The following is a 19703-nucleotide window of genomic DNA, read 5'->3' as shown; positions in this document are numbered from 1 at the left end:
TACATGTAACTTGAATACTGTCTAATTTAGAAATGAAATTAGATATGAGAAAAAGATAAATATGTCAGTGTCCAGATCAGATAGCTTCTAGAAAATGACTGAATCATGCATAATCTCAGCAAATAATTATTAGAACGTTAAACTTTGAAACATCTAATTCACAAGAAATGTTTGGAGGAACCAAAAAAATTTTATTTGAGTTCGCAGGCAAGGGTTCCTCTTATTTCCTTCCACTGCTAATTAAAAACCACTACGCAAGTTAATTATTGAAATAATAATGTACTATATGTTAGTACCGAAATGACCCCATTAGTACTAAATGGATGTTAAAACCCATTTCATTTTCTCTTATTTTTCTCAATTAAATTGTTATTTGCTTTTAATACACACACATTTTCATGTGGATGTATTATGCCATTGCCCCTGTGACTCTACAGGTCACAATTTATATCCGATTTTGACGAAACTTGAAATATAAGTCAATCTCCCAAAGATCTTGGTTCCATTTGATATTGGCATATATCGGATAATAACTTCATGGTTTATGGCCCCTGGTTGTACGAAAAATGCCGTTTTTAGCTTGTGGACACCCTAGAGGTCACAATTTCACCTGATTTTGATGAAACTTGAAATGCATGTTTATAACACAAAGATCTTGGTTCTTTTCGATATTCGCGCATATTGGATCATAACTTCCTGAATTATGGCCCCTGATGTTACGAAAAATCACGTTTTTAGCTTGTCCCTCTAGAGGTCACAATTATAATCGGATTTAAAAACACGTTTGAATATATCACCATTCTTCCATAATGAAGGTTGAATTTGAATTTCAGGAAGATTGAAACAAAACTGCCTGACAAAATGACCCCCCATATAGTGTATTGTATATCAAGGTTGTGGACCTTCTAAAGGTCACAGTTTTGATCCGATTTTGATGAAAGTTTAGATTTATGTTTATATCACAAAGATCTTGGTTCCTTTTGATAATCGTGTATATCTGAATGTAATTTCCTGTATGGCCTCTGATTGTTGGAAAAATCACATTTTTAGCTTGTGGACCCACTAATCACTGTTACACATGAATGAAAGTTGAGTTCGAATTTCGTAAAAATCTATTCCAAACTGACGGACAAAATGGCCGCTCCTTGTATGCAAATAGTGTAAAATGATGTAATACCTTACCAAGGTTGTGAACCCTCTAGAAGTCACATTTTTTATCCGATTGTGATGAAACTTGAAATATATCTTTACATCCCAAATATCTCAGTATCTTGCCTGGCAACTGTTGGTTCTATGTCCTGAAGTTACAATTAATTTGATTGTTCGGTCTGTTTTAGGTTTACCTGATTGTTACAGTCAACAGGATGATTTCCCATCAGTAGCGCCCCCTATGTTAACAGAATATAATGGTGGACAAACAACACGTGATACATCTCTACCACGAGATCTTCCTGCTGATACAGCTATAGATTCACCTATTGGTTACGATACACCACCTAGATCAACTGATGGGGAAGAGGACGCAAATACGACAGGTATTGCTAATAAAAACCAATAATATAGTCACTTAAAGTAGCTAAGTCTCTAACTCAATATCATCCAAAATCTTCAACATTGAAAACACGATTTATTTGTCACATTAAATCAACATTCATGTTGTGATCTTACCGGAAAAAGATGGGCTTTTGATATCCAATATTTAAGACAAAATAAACATTTTACCATTGGTACACGAATCGTGTACCATAATGCCTCTTCGGTCAGAGTTGTATCAAGAGACTCAAGGGACGAGGCTAGACACATTGCACCAAATCAAACGGCGTATGTAGACTGGAATAACCAGACGCTAGAAATCTGCAGTCACTTGAGACTGCTGGCTTATTTCGCCGAACATAACTGATTTGAAATTGGAGTAAAAACGGAAACCATTGAATGTAAATCAGTTTATATACATTCATACTACAGTATTATATGCGTTGCGACCCACTTTTGTCAATTTCTAGGTCCCAAATGTTAGAGCGATTTAGCTCCTTTAAAGATTCATTATGTAAAGAGTTAAATCTGCCTATTGCAGGTCTTTAGTTTGATTTCATATGTTATATAATCTATTTATTATTCACATGACAAGCCTACTATAATTTACTCTCTAGATTATCGGATGGCCGAGATTCAAATGGATTGGAACACTCGCGCAAGATTTAAAAATTTAACAATAAAATGGACAATCAAGACTTAGACTGGATTTTTATGTACTGTTGCTAACTTGCTACAATAATGAACAATATCAAATATCAAAAGCATCCCAAATTTGGCCATCACTAAAATCTATTTTTGTAATTTAAATCATTTGACTATGCAGTTAAATCAACCTTGAATGTGCTCAATTTGCAGTTACATTCAAGAAAATCTTTAAACATTTCCTTTCATTTTACTGAACAAAAAAGGTTTATAACGCAAATGAAATTTAGTTCAAACTGGACACCACATGCTTGGTGAAGTCTCTTGTTCGTATGACCAAAACCTTCACTTCACTCTCAGTTTGAAAGGTCTTACATTTTGTCAAAGAGTGTAACTGTAATGCACAAATACTTCATCCCTTGGCGTTCAAAACTTACTTAAGTATGATGTGATATTATAGACATTTATTTCTATTTTTAGGTGAAAATGAAGGATTTTTTGTGTCATTCGGTGGAGAAACACCGAAACGATCAAAACCTAAATTAGGTAAAGAAAGATTAAAACGTGGGAAAGGCCGAGATGAATCGCCAGCACCTGCTACGCGCAAAGAACCATCACCAACTGTCGAACCTACACCACCTCAAGTTGAGCCCACGCGACCTCGAGCTGACCCTACTCCTGTTGCGCCTGTTGTACCAGTACCTAATCAAGTACATGATGCTCCAGATGGCTTTGTACTAGCTGATGATGTTGATTCAGTAAGTTGTTTCAGGATATATTTTTAATTTGAATAATGAAAACGACCTTAGATGAAGTTGTTCTCAGTGTTACATTTAGAGTGTTGATCATAGATTATATTATATCTACTTCTGTTTTATAGAAAGAACAACAAGAAATGCTGTTAAAACGAGAAAAATTACAACAGTTGCAGACTCGCAGACTGCAAGAAGCAGAGAAAAAGAGGCTTGAAAAAGAAGCCGAAAATGCTAGACGTAAAGAGAAAGAAAGGTAACAGTTAAAATTGTTTTATCAAATTTTCAAATTTTTCTATAGACTAAGAAAAATGTACATTTTTTTTTCTGTTCATTTTAAAGAGGTATTAGCATTTGGAAATCATCTTCATTAATTAACTTACACTGTAATTAAAGCCTATTGCCAAAGGAAATATATCTTATTGACTAAACGTGAGGTCAGATTGGGTCAGATGAACATAATAACCTTAAAGACAGTGTTAGACCATGCTGGAATGTAAATCTAAACAACATTAAAAATGTAAAAAACCAACAAAAGTTTGGTCTTATGTGGATTAAACATTGAGGGTTAATTTTAATACAATATTATGTAAAATTAATTATTTTACTTTTCTTGTTTAAAGTGATAATGCCTCTTTAAGAATTCTACATTTTACGATTTTTGATTATTTCTCTCCTTGTTAGATTTTTGCACTCTTTCTATTTGTATTGAGAATAAAAATAAGATTATATGATTATTACAATTCATATTATTTCCTTGATTTATTATTTTCTTTAAGATTATTTTTTAAACTTTATCCTTACTTTATTCTTGTTTTGTAGGATTATTTGGTAAAATTTTTAAAGTTTTTAATTATTTAAGATTAGTGACACGTCAAAGAATGGCTGCTCTATTAAAAATTGTAGACTGATTTGGTTGGAGGAACAATGGGGATCATCCATGTCTTTGACAGTCACTTTGCATTTTCTATTAACCCGTTGCACAGTTTATGGACCTCTGCCCAACAAAATTCTTTAAAGTATTATCATACTGTTAGTACAAGGAACCTCGTTAGTATAAAGCATGTAAATGTAGAAGTTTTGTAGTGCAGAGGTTACAAACAGTTTTATTAATAAAAAAGATTTATTATATTGAAAATATTTTATTTGATTGAAATTTTTAGCAAACAAATTTTGAAATTTTTAGCATATGAATTTTGAAATTTTTAGCAAATAAATTTTGAAATTTTTTTTTATTATTTATTGTTACTAATGTAATATGATTTGATGCCAAAGATTTAATTTTTATACTTTTACATCGATTAGCACGTCTATTGAATAAAGTAAATCATTATTATATTATAAATAATTCTTTAATATGAATGGAGATGTAGTTTTGACTGAACTGATATATTTTATTTTAAACTAATTGCATTGTCTTTCATAAAATCTAAAACCTGCACCAAAAAGATTTCATCAGAAAAACAACATTTAATTTCAGTAAATGAAGGAAATCTGTGTACATTAAGGCACAATATCCCAAATTCTCTGAGTTTTGTGTTATCCAGCGCCTGAACGATACTTATATCCACGATCATCAAGCACAAGATAGCCTCTAATACACGTCTTTGCTTTAATCATTTAGATTACTATCAAAAGAACAAGGATTATTGGCTGTCTGGCGCATTGCGGCTTTAAGTTTAAAGTTATATATTTTGTTGCACAATTACATTTTTGTTTTGTTAAATAAAATATTAAGATGATATAATAAACTGTTGATTTCTTGAATGATTATATATAAAGATTTAATTTAAATACAATGTGATCAAATCTAACAAGTATATGCCATTGCTTGAGACCTTATTTGTTAAAACTTCTTTAGTCCTTAGATATTCTTATCTGTTTTCAATTCATAAAAATACTGTTAACCCTTTATTATTGTCCAGATTTGGTTCTTTAGGTATCTTGTAGTTAGACTGGTTTCTTGCCAAAAATTCATAAATAAAAAATTTATGAATATAGCAAATCAGAAATGAAATATTTTAATATATAAGACACCTACCTACTACAATAGACTCAAAGAGCAAAATCTGTCAACTGTACAGTGTTAAGAGTACTTTTATCTGTAAGAATTTTCAACAGATAAAAGGTAAGGGATTTAAAAATATGCCCCTACTCTTTGACCAATTGCATTATGAATATTTATATCCTTGCATTTACTTGTAGAACACCAAAACCACAAGTTAGCTGCCTGAAATTATTTTTGGAATTTTGGCCCCAAGGCTGTAAAATGTTTCTCTTTTTTTTGTACTCAACATAAGCTTTAATCAAATTACCAACATTCTGGTAAAATATCATTTTAAATATTAAGCTTATAAATATTGACATTTTGTTAAACAAAGTTCATGGGAATTAAATTGTACCAAAATTTGAAAATAAGTGACCGATTGAATGTAGCTATTAAATGCGGAAACATATAATTTGGAAAGATACTGATTTATATTTGACAGAAATATTTTAGTTTGAACCAACTATAACTGCATAGTTTGACTGATCAATTTTGTTATCCATCTTGTTATAACCAATGACTGTGGTCAGTTGTATAAACTATTGTTATCTCTGCTTGAAGACACTGTATTGAAAGCTCTGACAATATTGATGACATCAATGCTGAGACATGCTTTGATTAAGTGTAGCACCTGCACTTCGAATTCATCTAAAAGTTGATACCAGGTGGTGCCATTGCTGTCTCTCGTTTGTTAGAATATGAAAATAGATGGACGATCTTCTTCTAGGACCATGGTTATACCAAGATGGAAATAATCCAACTTTGTTTACTTTCAGAAATAAATTATCATGTTTGTCACAATATAATAATGATGTTGTCATAGGTTGTCCATGTTGTTAGTCTCAATATAATAATTATGTTATCGTTGGTTGTCTATTTATATTTTTTCTGTATTCAATTATTCAGGTTAAAACAAGAGGAAGCAGAGAAAAAGAAGGCGGAGGAGAAGTTACGACGGGATCAGATATTTCAACAATATCTACAGAAAAAGAAAGAGAAGGAAGACGAACAGAATGGTGTCGTTTCTCGGCCAGCAAAGACACCAGCAAAAACACCCCGTGCTCGACCCAAGTCAATGTTTGTACGTCCGAAAGATGATTCCAGTTCTAAAAATAGCTCTCAAGAAGATCTGTCCACATCTGGGGAATCTGGAGGTAGGAATCAGAGTTGTGGCCCTTGTTTAACGTTTGGAAAATGGTTATCAATTCAGATACCCTTTTTGATTTGATTAGCCTGTGGTTTGTGTGAAATTTTAAAATTTTGGAGGGTGGAAGGGTTGGGATTCAATTTGTGATAAGCAAAAGATCGGTTGCTTGGTGTTTTCAACATAATTTCTGTAACTGGGGAGGTTAGCCCATTTATTTTCTTAATTTTCAACAAGATTTTTTGTTTTTTTAGGGGTGAAAGGGTTATTTTTAGTTTGGTCCCTGACCTTCAACTATTTTGCTAAATCTTGTTTTGTTTTTAATTTGCATATATATAAATATCATGTTTATTTAGATTTTAAACCCTGCATGTTTGACACTAAATTTAATTTCATTTATTTATAAGGTTTGGTTTTGTTAGAATTAGAATTATGATTTTTGCTATTAATTTTTTATTTTACAGCATCTTGGGTTGGGTGGTATAGAATTCCTACTACTATTAATCTGATTTTTGTGCATCTTTCAAAATGTGAACTATATTTGTAAATTATTAGAGGTTAAATTGGATTTCAAGAATTTTAAAACATATAACTTTTTAGAGGATGCTTGGAATGAGAAATTTTATGAAGAAAGTTTTCTCATCAAAAGATGCTTGCCGGTACTGGAATGTGTTTTTATTTTAAAAAAATGTATCAAATTTGATGCTACTTTCTAACTTAAATTTTTTTTAGCTTTCTGTAGTCTGGGAAAAAAATATCATTGATCCAATTCAGCTTTTATTCTTCCTTTATTCATCTTTCTTTAACCTTTTAACTCTTATTCAAACTGATCCAAGGGGGAGGGAATCCATAATTTGGGGCTGATTATATTATTTTTTATGTGAATCAACCGTACCTTATGGTCAGTTTGAAATTGTTACACTAGGCCTTTATTCATGAAAACTTAAACTAAGATACAATTGAAATTTTAAGAAATACTGCAATTCGATTGGCTGACCAATATGCAAATTGGATATATGCAAATTGATTTTACTGGTCAGCCAATCTAATTGCAGTATTTCTTAAAATTTCGATTGTATCTTAGTTTAAGTTTTCGTGAATAAGGGCCCTGGTTAGTGAACGTTTGCTTACCAAGATGCAAATGCTACAAGTCCTGCAAATGCTGTTATGTCTAGACATCACTAAGACATGAACTATGCTAATGGATTAAATTCTTATCTACATGTATGGTAGTGTCATAAGTTACCTTCATAACAATATGGAGGTACCTGAAGTTGAAGCTTAGATGAAACAATGCATTAGTACATTGTCACATTCATACTGTAGGATGGGAAGATCCATGTTTTGGGTGTGGTTTATTTCATCTCTCTACTTCAGATATAAATAGATTCACTCTATCATGTATATTAGTCTGTTTATCTGATGTTCAAACAACTCATATCTTCACTTTTATTATAAAACTATATCAAATAGTCTGATTCTCAGATACTGTTGAGTTTGCCCCCCCCCCAAAAACAAAACCAACAAAAAACAAAATAAAAACCCCAACAAAACATGATTGCCAGTGATCCAGACAATTGGGGTTTTATGTATGGTCTAATTAACATTATGTGTTTGTTTCATCCAACTTTTAATTTTGGTGACCTACAACTAACATTACAAACAAAAGTATGATCAAAATTTAATTAGACTTTAATTAAAACTGTACATAACAAGTGAAACTGTTGTTATTTGAACATCTTAATATAATAAACTTATTTCTTGGGCTACCAAAATAATGCTTTATTATTCTGAGAATCTTTTACACCCGTGGGTGATCAATTGAAAAATGTTTTCAAATGTTTTTAATACTAAGTATTCCTGAATACTGTGAACATCCTAAAAGCACATATTTGCAGGTATCTTTTAGGCCTAAAAAAAATTGCTATAATCTTCAAGGATGTAGAACAGAGCAATTTTTCAAATAAGATCTTGAGTTTTATCATAGATTTCTATGCTTGTAAAGTATAGAAACTGTGTTAGAAGATTCTCAGCAAAATAAATAGCTGTGGTTGTGGTCCCCTGATGAGTCGTAGAATTAGTGTAATATCAACACTATCTATATACCAACTGATTCTCTCTCTCATCTCACTAACTAATTATAAAAATATACCAACACATTCTATTGTTATTCATAACATATTTCTTTTAATTGTACATTGCAAAGTCTTGTGAACTTGAATTGAAAGTCTGTCGTATAATAATTTAAGTGCACTTAAAGAAGATGATAGGCTTTTGTCTCATTTACTCAAAGTTCAATGTTATTTTGATGAACTCAAAGTTCAATTTTAAAATTATTCAAATACTCAATTTAAAAGAGTATAAGTGAAATTAACTTAATTGTAGACATCCACATTCTTTTAACTTGATGTGAGTGCTTACACTATTCACCGGTAGTTTAGACTGTAATATTAATATGGTCGTTTTTAAAAACCTATTATTTCAAAGCAGAATGTGATTGGTATATTTTCTTTTTTCACTGCTTCATTGGCTATTTTTGATTTGCTTTCTTTTTTATTTTTTGATGATTTGGTTGCATTTTGTCTGGTTGTTTCAGTCCCGCCTACTTCACATCCTAGACCTTTACGACTACCTTCACGATTGCCTACTACTAAAATGCGTAAAGCAGGTTGGTATTTTAACAACAGGTGTGCCCAGTTATCTCCCCATTAGTCTAATAAGTCTGTTCTCAATTGTGTAAATAACCATTGTTTTAAACGTATTTAATAGAGATAAGATTCTTTGAGGATAATTCGACCATCCATCCCACTCTAAAACTTTGAACACTCTTATCTGAGGTCTTTTTTCATTTTATCAAATTTATGATTATGTCCCTTGTTGATGATATTTGGCACACCTTTTGTACTCTCAGCTGGAAAAAAAATACCTGTCCCAAAAAATAAAAGTCGATTTTTCAGTAATGTAGATTTTGAAAGTAGGCTTACCCTACAATTAGATGGGTGTTTTATTTTTGTGACAGGTAATTTTCTGCTAGCTTGAAACTGTGTTCAATGTCATGTTGAGATTTCTGTGGCTGTTACCATGTATAATTACATTTGTACATACATATAATACAGATGTCTTATACTTCGGCCATTTTGCTATTGCCTGATTCATGAAACATATGTAATGTTATGCACACATTATTTTTGATAGAGCTGTATAATAAAATGTTTGGGTTATATTTATGTAAGTTTAATTATTAGTGCTTTATGAAATTGGACCCAAAGCCATAAAACTCTCTCAGATGGTACCGTAAGTCAACTCAAAATAAAATTTATAACAACAATTACCTTAAAAAGATACATTATGTAAGATTTAGATAAAGAGATGGCCATTCGTGCTCTAATAGTTCAAAAATAGATAATGCAAAATGAATGTATTGAAAATTTCATTCAAATTACTTTATTTTGAGCCAATTTATCACTGTTTGTAGTTTTGACAAGATATGTGCATTGATCTTTTATTATCGTAAACACGGTACCGGTATATTTGAGTCTTAGCCTCACTTTTCCATTTTTTTATTAAATCTTTAAATGGTCGAACTGTTCTAATCTAGTTAAAATCTCGAGCATCCAGTGGCATCGAGAGTTGATCATGTTAATAAATATCTAAACAATAATTTATAAAACATTTATGGCCTAAAAATGACCTGCAATAGGTAAATTTAGCCCTTGAATAATGTATCTTGCGTCAACAAAATCCCAAAATCATACTCAAATATTTTAGACATACTGTGAGTTACAAATTTTAGTACCAGTAGTTGTAATTCTTGAGTTGAGAAACAATGTTATGGCCCTGTGCAATATGTATTGCTGTCTTATTTGGGAAATCAAACATGATCATTGACAGAAATTTGGCATGTCAGCATTCTGAGCATGAAAAAAAAAAATAACATGTATTGCATCTTGAATTTGTATGATTTGATTAGCTCTCTCATACTGTAATACCAGAATTCTATAAAAGTATCAAAACATACCTTCATGCTGTGATGGCATTGATTATAAAGATATTGAATTTTACATAAAGTTTCATGAAAAAATGATTAAATTTCAGTTTAGATCCAGTGTAGGATATTAAATCAAACTTCAAATGGCTTAGTTGCCTTCAGCTTAATGTGCGTTATTCAGCTTTTAGATGGGTTTTGGAAATGCTTTTATTTCAACATTAATTTTAAAATACTGTGATGGAACAAACTTTATTAACTTTGCTTTAAGCACTGTATGTTTCACTTGCTATATAAACATTCTAAACAATTTCAACTAGACATCATCAAATTTTGTTTTTATTGATGTTGAACAGAACTTTGAACATGTAGGAAAGGGAAGAGATGGTTTTAGAGATACAAAATGAACATAGAAAAATATATGTATGGTGTTTTTTCTGTTTTGTAGTTTCTTGTAATACATTAAATCAAAACGGACAAGGTGGTGCTACCTACAGACGACCCCCTTCACCAGGTAAATATGTTATTAAGATGGACTGGTAAACAAGACTATATGCAGTTGTAGAAGGACTACAGGAGGGCAGATCAGTTAACAATATTTGAACAAGCATAGTAGTTTTTACCTGTGTGTGCATATACAATTTATCACCCAATAATACATTCTACAGTGGATATCGCTTGTGTGATATATTTCATAATCTACTGCGATATCTCCTACTTTTTTATTTTCAAAGAACAGTTCATTTCTTATTAAAAGTAACTTTTTTTTATTATTAAAAATGAACTATTTTTATTTAATTGACCGTGATGGAAACACTGGGTCAATATAAAGGACTTTGCAATGGTTGAATTGCTGTCAAAAAATGATGTATCACTACGCCGTAATGTAATCAGGTTCAGTAAAAGTGAAATCTACAGCAAAGAATTATATTTGTGCATGTAAGAAAGGATTGGGTGATAAATAAAATCTCCAACTCGTCTTTTTTGATATCTAAAAATATCAACACTCATCGATAAAGTAAAAAAAAAAAAACTCGGCAGAGCCTCGTTTTTGTTACGTTATCGAATTGTGTTGATATTTTTTGATATCAAAAAAGACTCGTAGGAGATTCTCTATATCTCTTGGACTACAAATTATGTTTAAAGATATAAGGCTGTGATTATTAAATACATCCCTACATTTTTCTTCAACCCAAAGTCAGCATCTATAACTTTATTTCAAGAGAGAGAGAGCGTTTAACGTCCACTCGACACAAACTAGGTCATTTCGGGACTAACATATTGTTCAATTTTAATTTTAATAATTCGCTAGTGCGTAGGGGTCTTTAGAAGTGGGAGGAAACCAGAGGACCCAGAGGAAACCCACGAGGTTGAACAGGCGACCCTTCTCCTTGTCAACCGGGGAATTGACTTAATGACAGACTTTATAAGACAGAGCACACGCGCTAGCCATTCAGCCATCCAACCCCACTTTATTTCAAGCAAATGCTGTGTGGTAAAGAAAATAGACTACATTTCATAGAACTATTCCACCCTTGTAGATTATCTTAGTGATTTGCCTGCAAGTAGGCCTGATAATGTGCAGATTATCCAGTCCTAAAAAACCTATCCTGCCTTTTGAGTTATCCCTTCTATGTGGTTTAATGGTTGAGGGTGAGACATTGAGTGATATTTATATTGCATGAGGACGAAAGTCCAAGGGCTATATCTATATATTAACCAATGTCTTGAAATTGGCACATTAGTCCAACATCTAGTATAAATAATGTACGATTGTCACATTGCGCATATCTTTATTTGAAATAATCTTACCCCAACATCAAAGGATGACGTCACATCTGTATTTTAAGTCTGCATAATGTCCAGATATCAATTCAAACATGGTGGAAATTAGGAGAAACTATTGAAAAATGCTGATTGGCCCTGTCCTTGCTATCAACATAATATGGATATTCCATTCATTATTTATATAGAATATTTGTAATAATTTGCTATGATATATTTTATATAGAATATTATTTGTTATGATATATTTTTTAGATTTATTGAGGTTAAATCGTGGTAAAAGCGGTAAGAATTTTGAAGATGATTTAGGAGCGGGATCTACTACAGGTTCAGATTATTCTGGTAAAGCATGATAATATTACTAACACAATTAATATAACATATCTCATCCTTCTCACATAGTCAGACAAATACATTGTAAATACTATGAATCTTGAGCAAAAATATACTGTAACTTACAATAAGCAAATTGCAATCAGGGATACACTAACCATTGTGTTAATGACGCGGCTGCTCTACAGTCTATAATGCTTGAAGATCCTAGTTTACCATTTGTTGGAATCAAATGCTGCAATTTAGAATAGTTCCCTCACCAGAAATAAACTTCTAAGTAATTTGTATTTCAATTCCATGTGTTATTTAGCACATACGTAAAATATGTTTTAAAGAGACACTATGTCCAACTGGTCTTGTTCTCAATTAGAATGTGCCAGTTAGAATCTAGCTACCGTATTTAATTAGCTGTTAATATTGTCTTTTCTTTATATTCACTTTGAATTCAATTTAAGGATGAAATTTCGTGCCAAGGAGTTTGATTTGATGCTAATTAATTTCATTTAAATTCTTTAACTAATACTTGACCTTGACCTTGTGTGGTTGTTGGGTTTGATTTCGTGCCTTTTATTAGTTCTGACAAAATAACAGATTAGGATCAGTCCTGATCAACCAGTAATCGCTCAATTCCTTACCAAGGGTAACTAACATAGGGTGAGGCCAAAATACTGCTCTTTGAGAATGTTGCTATTGGTTTAGAAGCTGGTATAGTAACTATTGGTTTAGATTTTATGGTATTATAACTATTGGTTTAGATATATGGTATAACTATTGAATTAATTATTGTGTATACATTAAGTATCTTAGGTTGCATGTTATTTGGTGCTTTTGGTATATTACTGTTTTAGGTATAGATGTAATTTAGATATTAATTATTGGAACATTGTTTACATACTATACATGTACTTCTTATATATATATATATATATATATATCCATAAATTCATCAAGATTTTCTGGCATGATTTCCCCTTGACAGTGGTGCAGGACAGAGGGCCTGACAAGGACAGTTGTCTGGTCATTTGAATGGGATGAAAAACCAAGGCCCTGTGTACACATTGGCATGCACATAAAATATCCCTTGACAGTTGGAATTCGTTATAATAGTAGGCTGTAGCCCCACTGTCCAAACAAAATCATAGCACTCTGTATGTCGTATGCCCATCTTCATTAACCCAGTCGGAGCAGACATTAGGACGATAAACCCAATTTCATTTCATTATATATTCATCTGTAAATTTACATGCAATCTTGATCATGACATAGCTTTGGAATTGGTACCAAATGTCATGTTATTTATCCATACCAGTCAATCACTGTGATATCAGTGCTGAGGAAGAACATTTTTTTGAAAGTTGGTCTCAGAACAAAGGCAGATGATTATTGTAGTGTTAAACTAATTAAAATATAAGAATTATTTGCCCAAAATGTCATTGTTTTTGTAAAATAACTTATTTGCCCAAAATGTTATTGTTTTTTTGTAAAATTAACTTATGTTATATTTTTCAGGTCCCAAGTTATTTGTAAAACCCAGCCAAAAGTCTAATCGTAATTTGATATGTAATGCTATAAGTCACTGTTGTTTAGCTGGTATTGTAAATAATGATGTTAAAAATAGAGTCTTAGAGGTGAGCAACTAATCATTCTCAGACTTTCTGTTGATTTCTTGACATTTCTACCTTAACCAACTATTGAAGAATAACCCTCTTCTATCCATGAATATTGAAGTCAAGATGGCATCTTATAAGTGTTTTGATTCTAGTATCTAGATTACTATCTAAGGAATACTTTTCCGCCCGATTTTTTTAATTATGAAAATGAAGAATGGAGGCTTTAATCTTTTATTATCTAAAGATAACAAGTATCAACAGCAAGTGATATTTGTCACGCCGAATATGTTAAAAGCAGCTTACAGACACATCTAAATGTTTTTGTATTAAATTGTTCTTTCAGGAAATTAACCGATCGACAGCGAAACATTTTGTAATTTTATTTCGTGATGCTGGGTTACAGTATCGTGGTGTATATACGTATGAACCAGAAACAGAGGAAGTATTTAAATTGGTTGGATCTGGACCCAGATATATTAATAATAAATCATTAGAAAAATATTTTAAGTAAGTTAACTTTATATCTAGAATCAACAATAGATCCTACATTAGGCCACACAAAAAAAAATATTCTAGTTCTCAGATACTGACGCTTCATCAAAAATGGGCCACATCACATGTTTTTATTTTAAAGAAAATAGAAAAAAAGTCAATAATTTGCGCTTGTTCATAACTCTATTGAAGTGGAAACATAGATTCTTCTGTTCACACTCTGGGATTCGTACCTTGGACATTCTAGTCGATAGACAACAGGGACCCTATTCCTAATAGCAATAATAAACTAATAAATTGATTACTTTATGCTTTTCAGGTATAATTCTGGAAGTAAATGTTTTTCCGAAATAACGTCTACAAAGCATTTGTCAGTGTCTATAGATGCTATTGTACCAGTCAGTTCCGTGTGGAAATCATGTAAACCCACGGGAATGAGAAGATAGAAAAATAAAGATGTGTCATATTTTATACATTTCATATGAAATTGTTGTAAATTGTTAATTTAATTCATTTTCTCATTTACATTATATAATGAATCTATGGCTACCCTTCACTCACCAACATTCATTGCTTTACATCTATATCCCACAGTGCTTTTTAAGAGAGCTCTAAGCGTATTGAGCTTGTAAGAATAATACAACGTAGTTGAATTGAATAAATTTGTCGTTTGTATTTAAAGTTTCTGAATTGCTTGTGGCCTTATCAATTGTATTTATTAAAGCAGCAACATGCCAGATCATCTACAGATAACAAAATTGTCAAAAACATAAACAATAATAATTAGCCAGTAAAAAATATAATTTTTGGACTAATAATAATGGTATTTTAATAAGAATACGGTCTGGCATGTTGGAGCTTTAGTATAATAATAGTAATAAGTAGTAAAAGGACATTTTTGTGATCACATCTACATAGCTTTAGATTGCAACATCAATTAATATTTTTATACAGTAGTGTAATATTCATAGTGATTATTCTCAATCTTAAAAAGTTCACAAAAATACTGAGTGTCTGTGTATTAATTCTATAATATCAAGTCTCTTAATGCTGTGTTTTAAATAGTCTCAAAAAGATATTAATATATAAGTCATATTGTTCAAACAAGTTTTTTTTAACCAAAGATTTTAGAAAGCAATATAAGGCTGATGATCTAGTTATTAATACTTGTAATAGACTAGATATTAGAGCAACATAATAGGATAGGTATATAATTTATTTATTAATTCCATGGCATTTATTATTATATAATCTAGATGATATTCAAAATATATTAATTGTACTTAAGTTATTTACTGATAATTTTATTTCATATCAAAATATAGGATATTGATTAATCTTTTAACGAAGTACGTAAGAATGCAGATTTCACTAGAAAAGAACAGATTAGAACATAGGTGACATAGCAGCAAACTAACTTTAAGACTATACTTTTATAAACAACAGTTTTACAATAGGATCCCACTTAAGATTGAAATGCCTAGAACATGTAAAATAACAGCTTTATTCAGGAATATACAAAATACAGACAGTTGCTTCTCTACTGACACAGGCAGGATTTCAATCTTCTGGGGTCACTTGTTGGCTTGATTTCTTGCACATATTGAAGTGTATGATTGCCATTATTAAATAATCTGCTAAAATTCTTTTCCAATTTATTGTAAAATTTGATCTTTTATGTGTGTTACCTGATCTTGATCTCCAGACAAGTAAAAAATATTCAATATAATTATTTTTAGTGATAACATACTGGTAATTATTTATTATACTATGTTAGTGAACTGCTGGTTGTGCTACTCTTCAGTAAATGAAGTGTTTTATCTTTAAATACTTGATGGTAAAGATTCTTATTTATGATAGATGCAGTTAGTTGGTTGTTGTGCAGTTACAGATGCAAGATATAATATCAGAACTTGGCATGCAAAATGAAGTTATTGGACAGATAAACAGCTTTAGACATCTGTGAAATTTACTGCTGTTTCTTTTGTGATTATTCATATTATTAACTCCTCTTTCATAGGTTTTTGTCTCAAGGTGGCCAAAGAACAAATTTCTCTTAGAATTCTGTTGTTTATCATACCTAAGGAAGTCGTTTACTTTCAGGTGTGTATAGATAAAACACTGTCATTATCTGCTATTATTATATATTTATTTAACAATAATTTATTAGGAAATATAATTAACAATTCATATTTATTAGGACATTATAATCAATTTAATATTTAAATTTCACAAATATGTTTTTGTGTATTTATTAGGACATTAAAATTTCACATGTTTTTGTGAAACTTATAAGTACCTTTAGTTAAGTTGTCATTTTCACATAAATGATGCATTGATTTAGAGAATAATGATATAACAACTGTTTGGAGAAATGCTTGACTTTATACATGTACTACTCATTGTTCATACATTTAACCAGACATTGCGAATATCTACAGATACTCATAGTTGTGATGCTAAATTTGGTTGTCTTTTACAAATATCTGTCTCCCTAGCTTTTTGGCTTCATCTGTGCATTTATTGATACATTTGTTAAGAGTAGCTGGCTTGATGGTTGGAGTATACCTTCCAGCTGGATGCAATTTTACTGACCTTATACTAGAACAAGCTGCTCTACATAATGGTTTGGGGATCTGAACATGCCCGAAAGGTCATATCATCCAATCTTAGAAATCTGTCGTTTCTTGCTGTAATTAGACAGACTCTTGGGGGTTTATTCATTAGTGTTACTTCTGAATTTCAGAGATGTTTTGGTTGATATTTATAATAAAAGCAACAGAACATTGGATATTGGTCTCATTCAAATTTGAAAACAGTTACAAACATAAAAATAAATAAATTGAGATGAGAATCCTAGAGTTAATGTGTTGAAACGATGGATTTCAAAAAGTGCATATATATATCATCATTCATGTTCATGAAACTATATATATACCTAGATTATAATTCATATATACTATATAAGAATATTGATATAACTATATATTATAACTATTTGTATATATTGTAATACTTGAGCTCATAGCTTCTACTTAAAAAAACAGCTTTTTCTATTTCATTATAGAAGATATCATACTTTTATATTTCATACCACCATTGCTATATAATTCACTTATATTAATTGTACAGTACAATGTTGGTGGAGGGGTCAAACTCCACTCAGTTTAAGTGTCTGAAATAAAAATCATTTTACTGAATACTTCACTTAGCCTATGAGATGAATTTTTTTCATATAATGCTGCTATCATATATTTTGGTCCAAAATGTTAGGTTTATGATATGCTTCTATGTAACACAAAATCACATAAAAAATGATGTTCACGTACAAGTACTAAAATAGTTTATTGTTATATTATTACATGTATTGCATTTAGTGAAATTTGAGAACTTATTGTTATTGCATTAATAATGGTTACTGTACAGTTCACAAATCAACAGATAGCTTTTACATTCTAATTATTTGTAAAAATTATACATTTAAATAGTAAGTGCAGTTGTTATTATTTCTGCTATAACTTAAGAGAAAGTATAATAAAATTGTTGCTGTAACTGATATTGCTATGTTGAAATGTTACTATCATATTGCTATTTCTGCTGTCACCTTGAGAAAATGTACAACAATGTTAAACTTGCTATTATATGATGTAGTTATTATGAAACGCTCTACAATGTTGATAATATAATGTGGCTATCTCCGATACATGTATACCCATGATTAAATGTTCTACAATGCTATCTTTGAAAACATGTTGCTAGTTTTGATAATTGCTATCTATGATTAAAATTAAATGTACTGAATGTAGCCATTTTAAAATTAACTTTAACAAGGTGTACTACAATGTTATAACAATATGACCATTTCTGCTATGTATTCCAATATTAGTCAGTAGTGTTGTTCTACTTTGTGATGTAGTAATATTTGCTAAAACTATGATACAGGTTTGCTAAAATGTACAGCAATGTTTCTGTTACTGATAAACTGTTGTTGAGCTGGTATAACTTTGGTTGTATAGCTAGTTTCACTTTCTTCCAGAACTTCACAAAATACAGTGTGGAGAGTTTACTCTATGGATTAAATTCCTCTTAGTTTAAACAACAATCAAATTAAAATTATATCTTTATTTCATTCCAACTTGAATATAAAATCTAATTCTCTACTGATTGTCTGCTCTCTTGCAAGTCTGAGGAAGCCACTGTTTATTACCAAATGAAAAGCATCTTTTCATTGGGTAAATATAAGGGGTCAAGTTAGGTCAGATGAGCAGAAACGTTTTTGGGATGTTGTTAGACCTTACAAGAGTGTCAATATAAACATAAGAAATGAAAATAGAGTTTAATTCTGTTTAAACAATTTACTCTCTTTGTATATGCAATTGTTATATTATATATGGGTCTGCTTCGATTCTTTTAGCATAATGTAAATTAGTACATGTATGTCATATGTAATGGGCGTTGTTTTATTCTTAATTACATGTATTTAAAATACTATATTTTGATCGGCCCATATTATTATTATTATTATTATTATTTTTACCTGTGCTGTGAAGATGGTTGTTCGAGCAGGTTTATCATCTGCTATATGATGATGACCTTGGTGTTATGCTGTAAACTCTTTTACAAATAAACAGCCATTTTGCAGTTTTAAACTGTTTTGTTGTATGTCTGTCTATCTTCACATTGTCAAGGCCTAAAACATGTTGGGTACTTGGATGAGAAGTATTTTTAAAACATTTTAAGGCATGTCAGAGTTAAGAAAACATCAATAAGTTAGTCAAACATGTCAGCTTACATTGTCCTTCAAGGTTGCCCTTCATCCCTGTATTCCAGTTCACCCAGCTGTAAACATTTACCGGTAGGATGGCGTATGCAATTACCCAAACTAACCAGTTCCCTGGGTGGCATAAGTGGGGAATATTAAGATTTAAGGAGGTGAAATCAAAAGAAATGGGATTTTAAAATCCTTCTGTTCTGCACCTACTAGGTTAATGAGGATGGGCTTACATAACACAGTGTGCCATGAGAAATTTTGCCCTACTCTTGTTTTGAATTCCAACTGTCAAAGGATCTTTATGTATACATGGGACTTGGGTTTATCATCCTATCCGAACGACTATACATTGTCCCTTGCCAAGCTCCCCGTCCTGCACCCCTGAACTTTCTTGGTGAATACCGGGGATCTAACACAGGACCTCCAGGTTAGCGAGCCCTGTCTTACTAACTTAATTATTGCTTATTGATGAATGCTTGTATTGTGGAGTTCCATGTTAAGAAAGCGTGCAGCTAAAACTTTGAAATTATTTGTTTTATCACAAATAAACAAACACATCTAGTACGCTCAAGAAAAAAACTTACATACATACAGAAATGCTTAATG

The 19703-nt window shown here is 31.1% G+C and overlaps 1 protein-coding gene across 6 annotated transcripts in view; it reads left to right on the top strand.

The window, feature by feature from the left end:
- The window catches only part of LOC126811629 (calmodulin-regulated spectrin-associated protein 1), a 54894-nt gene extending 35919 nt beyond the window's left edge, over window positions 1-18975 (top strand). For 2 of the 6 annotated variants that reach the window (XM_050537445.1, XM_050537418.2), the window contains exons 10-19: window positions 1338-1535; window positions 2659-2936; window positions 3059-3186; window positions 5884-6131; window positions 8718-8789; window positions 10555-10620; window positions 12147-12233; window positions 13734-13852; window positions 14178-14341; window positions 14646-18975. In XM_050537445.1, the coding sequence (XP_050393402.1) occupies window positions 1338-1535; window positions 2659-2936; window positions 3059-3186; window positions 5884-6131; window positions 8718-8789; window positions 10555-10620; window positions 12147-12233; window positions 13734-13852; window positions 14178-14341; window positions 14646-14772 (1487 nt within the window). In that variant the 3' untranslated portion in view covers window positions 14773-18975. The remainder of the gene's footprint in view (window positions 1-1337; window positions 1536-2658; window positions 2937-3058; window positions 3187-5883; window positions 6132-8717; window positions 8790-10554; window positions 10621-12146; window positions 12234-13733; window positions 13853-14177; window positions 14342-14645) is intronic. The other 4 variants (XM_050537436.2, XM_050537426.2, XM_050537452.2 and 1 more) reach the window with 4 other exon arrangements.
- Window positions 18976-19703: the final 728 nt, after the last annotated feature.

Source organism: Patella vulgata, chromosome 1 (genome assembly GCF_932274485.2).
Source record: "Patella vulgata chromosome 1, xgPatVulg1.2, whole genome shotgun sequence".
Classification (NCBI taxonomy): Eukaryota; Metazoa; Mollusca; class Gastropoda; family Patellidae; genus Patella; species Patella vulgata.
This window is presented reverse-complemented; position numbering and strand designations above follow the sequence as displayed.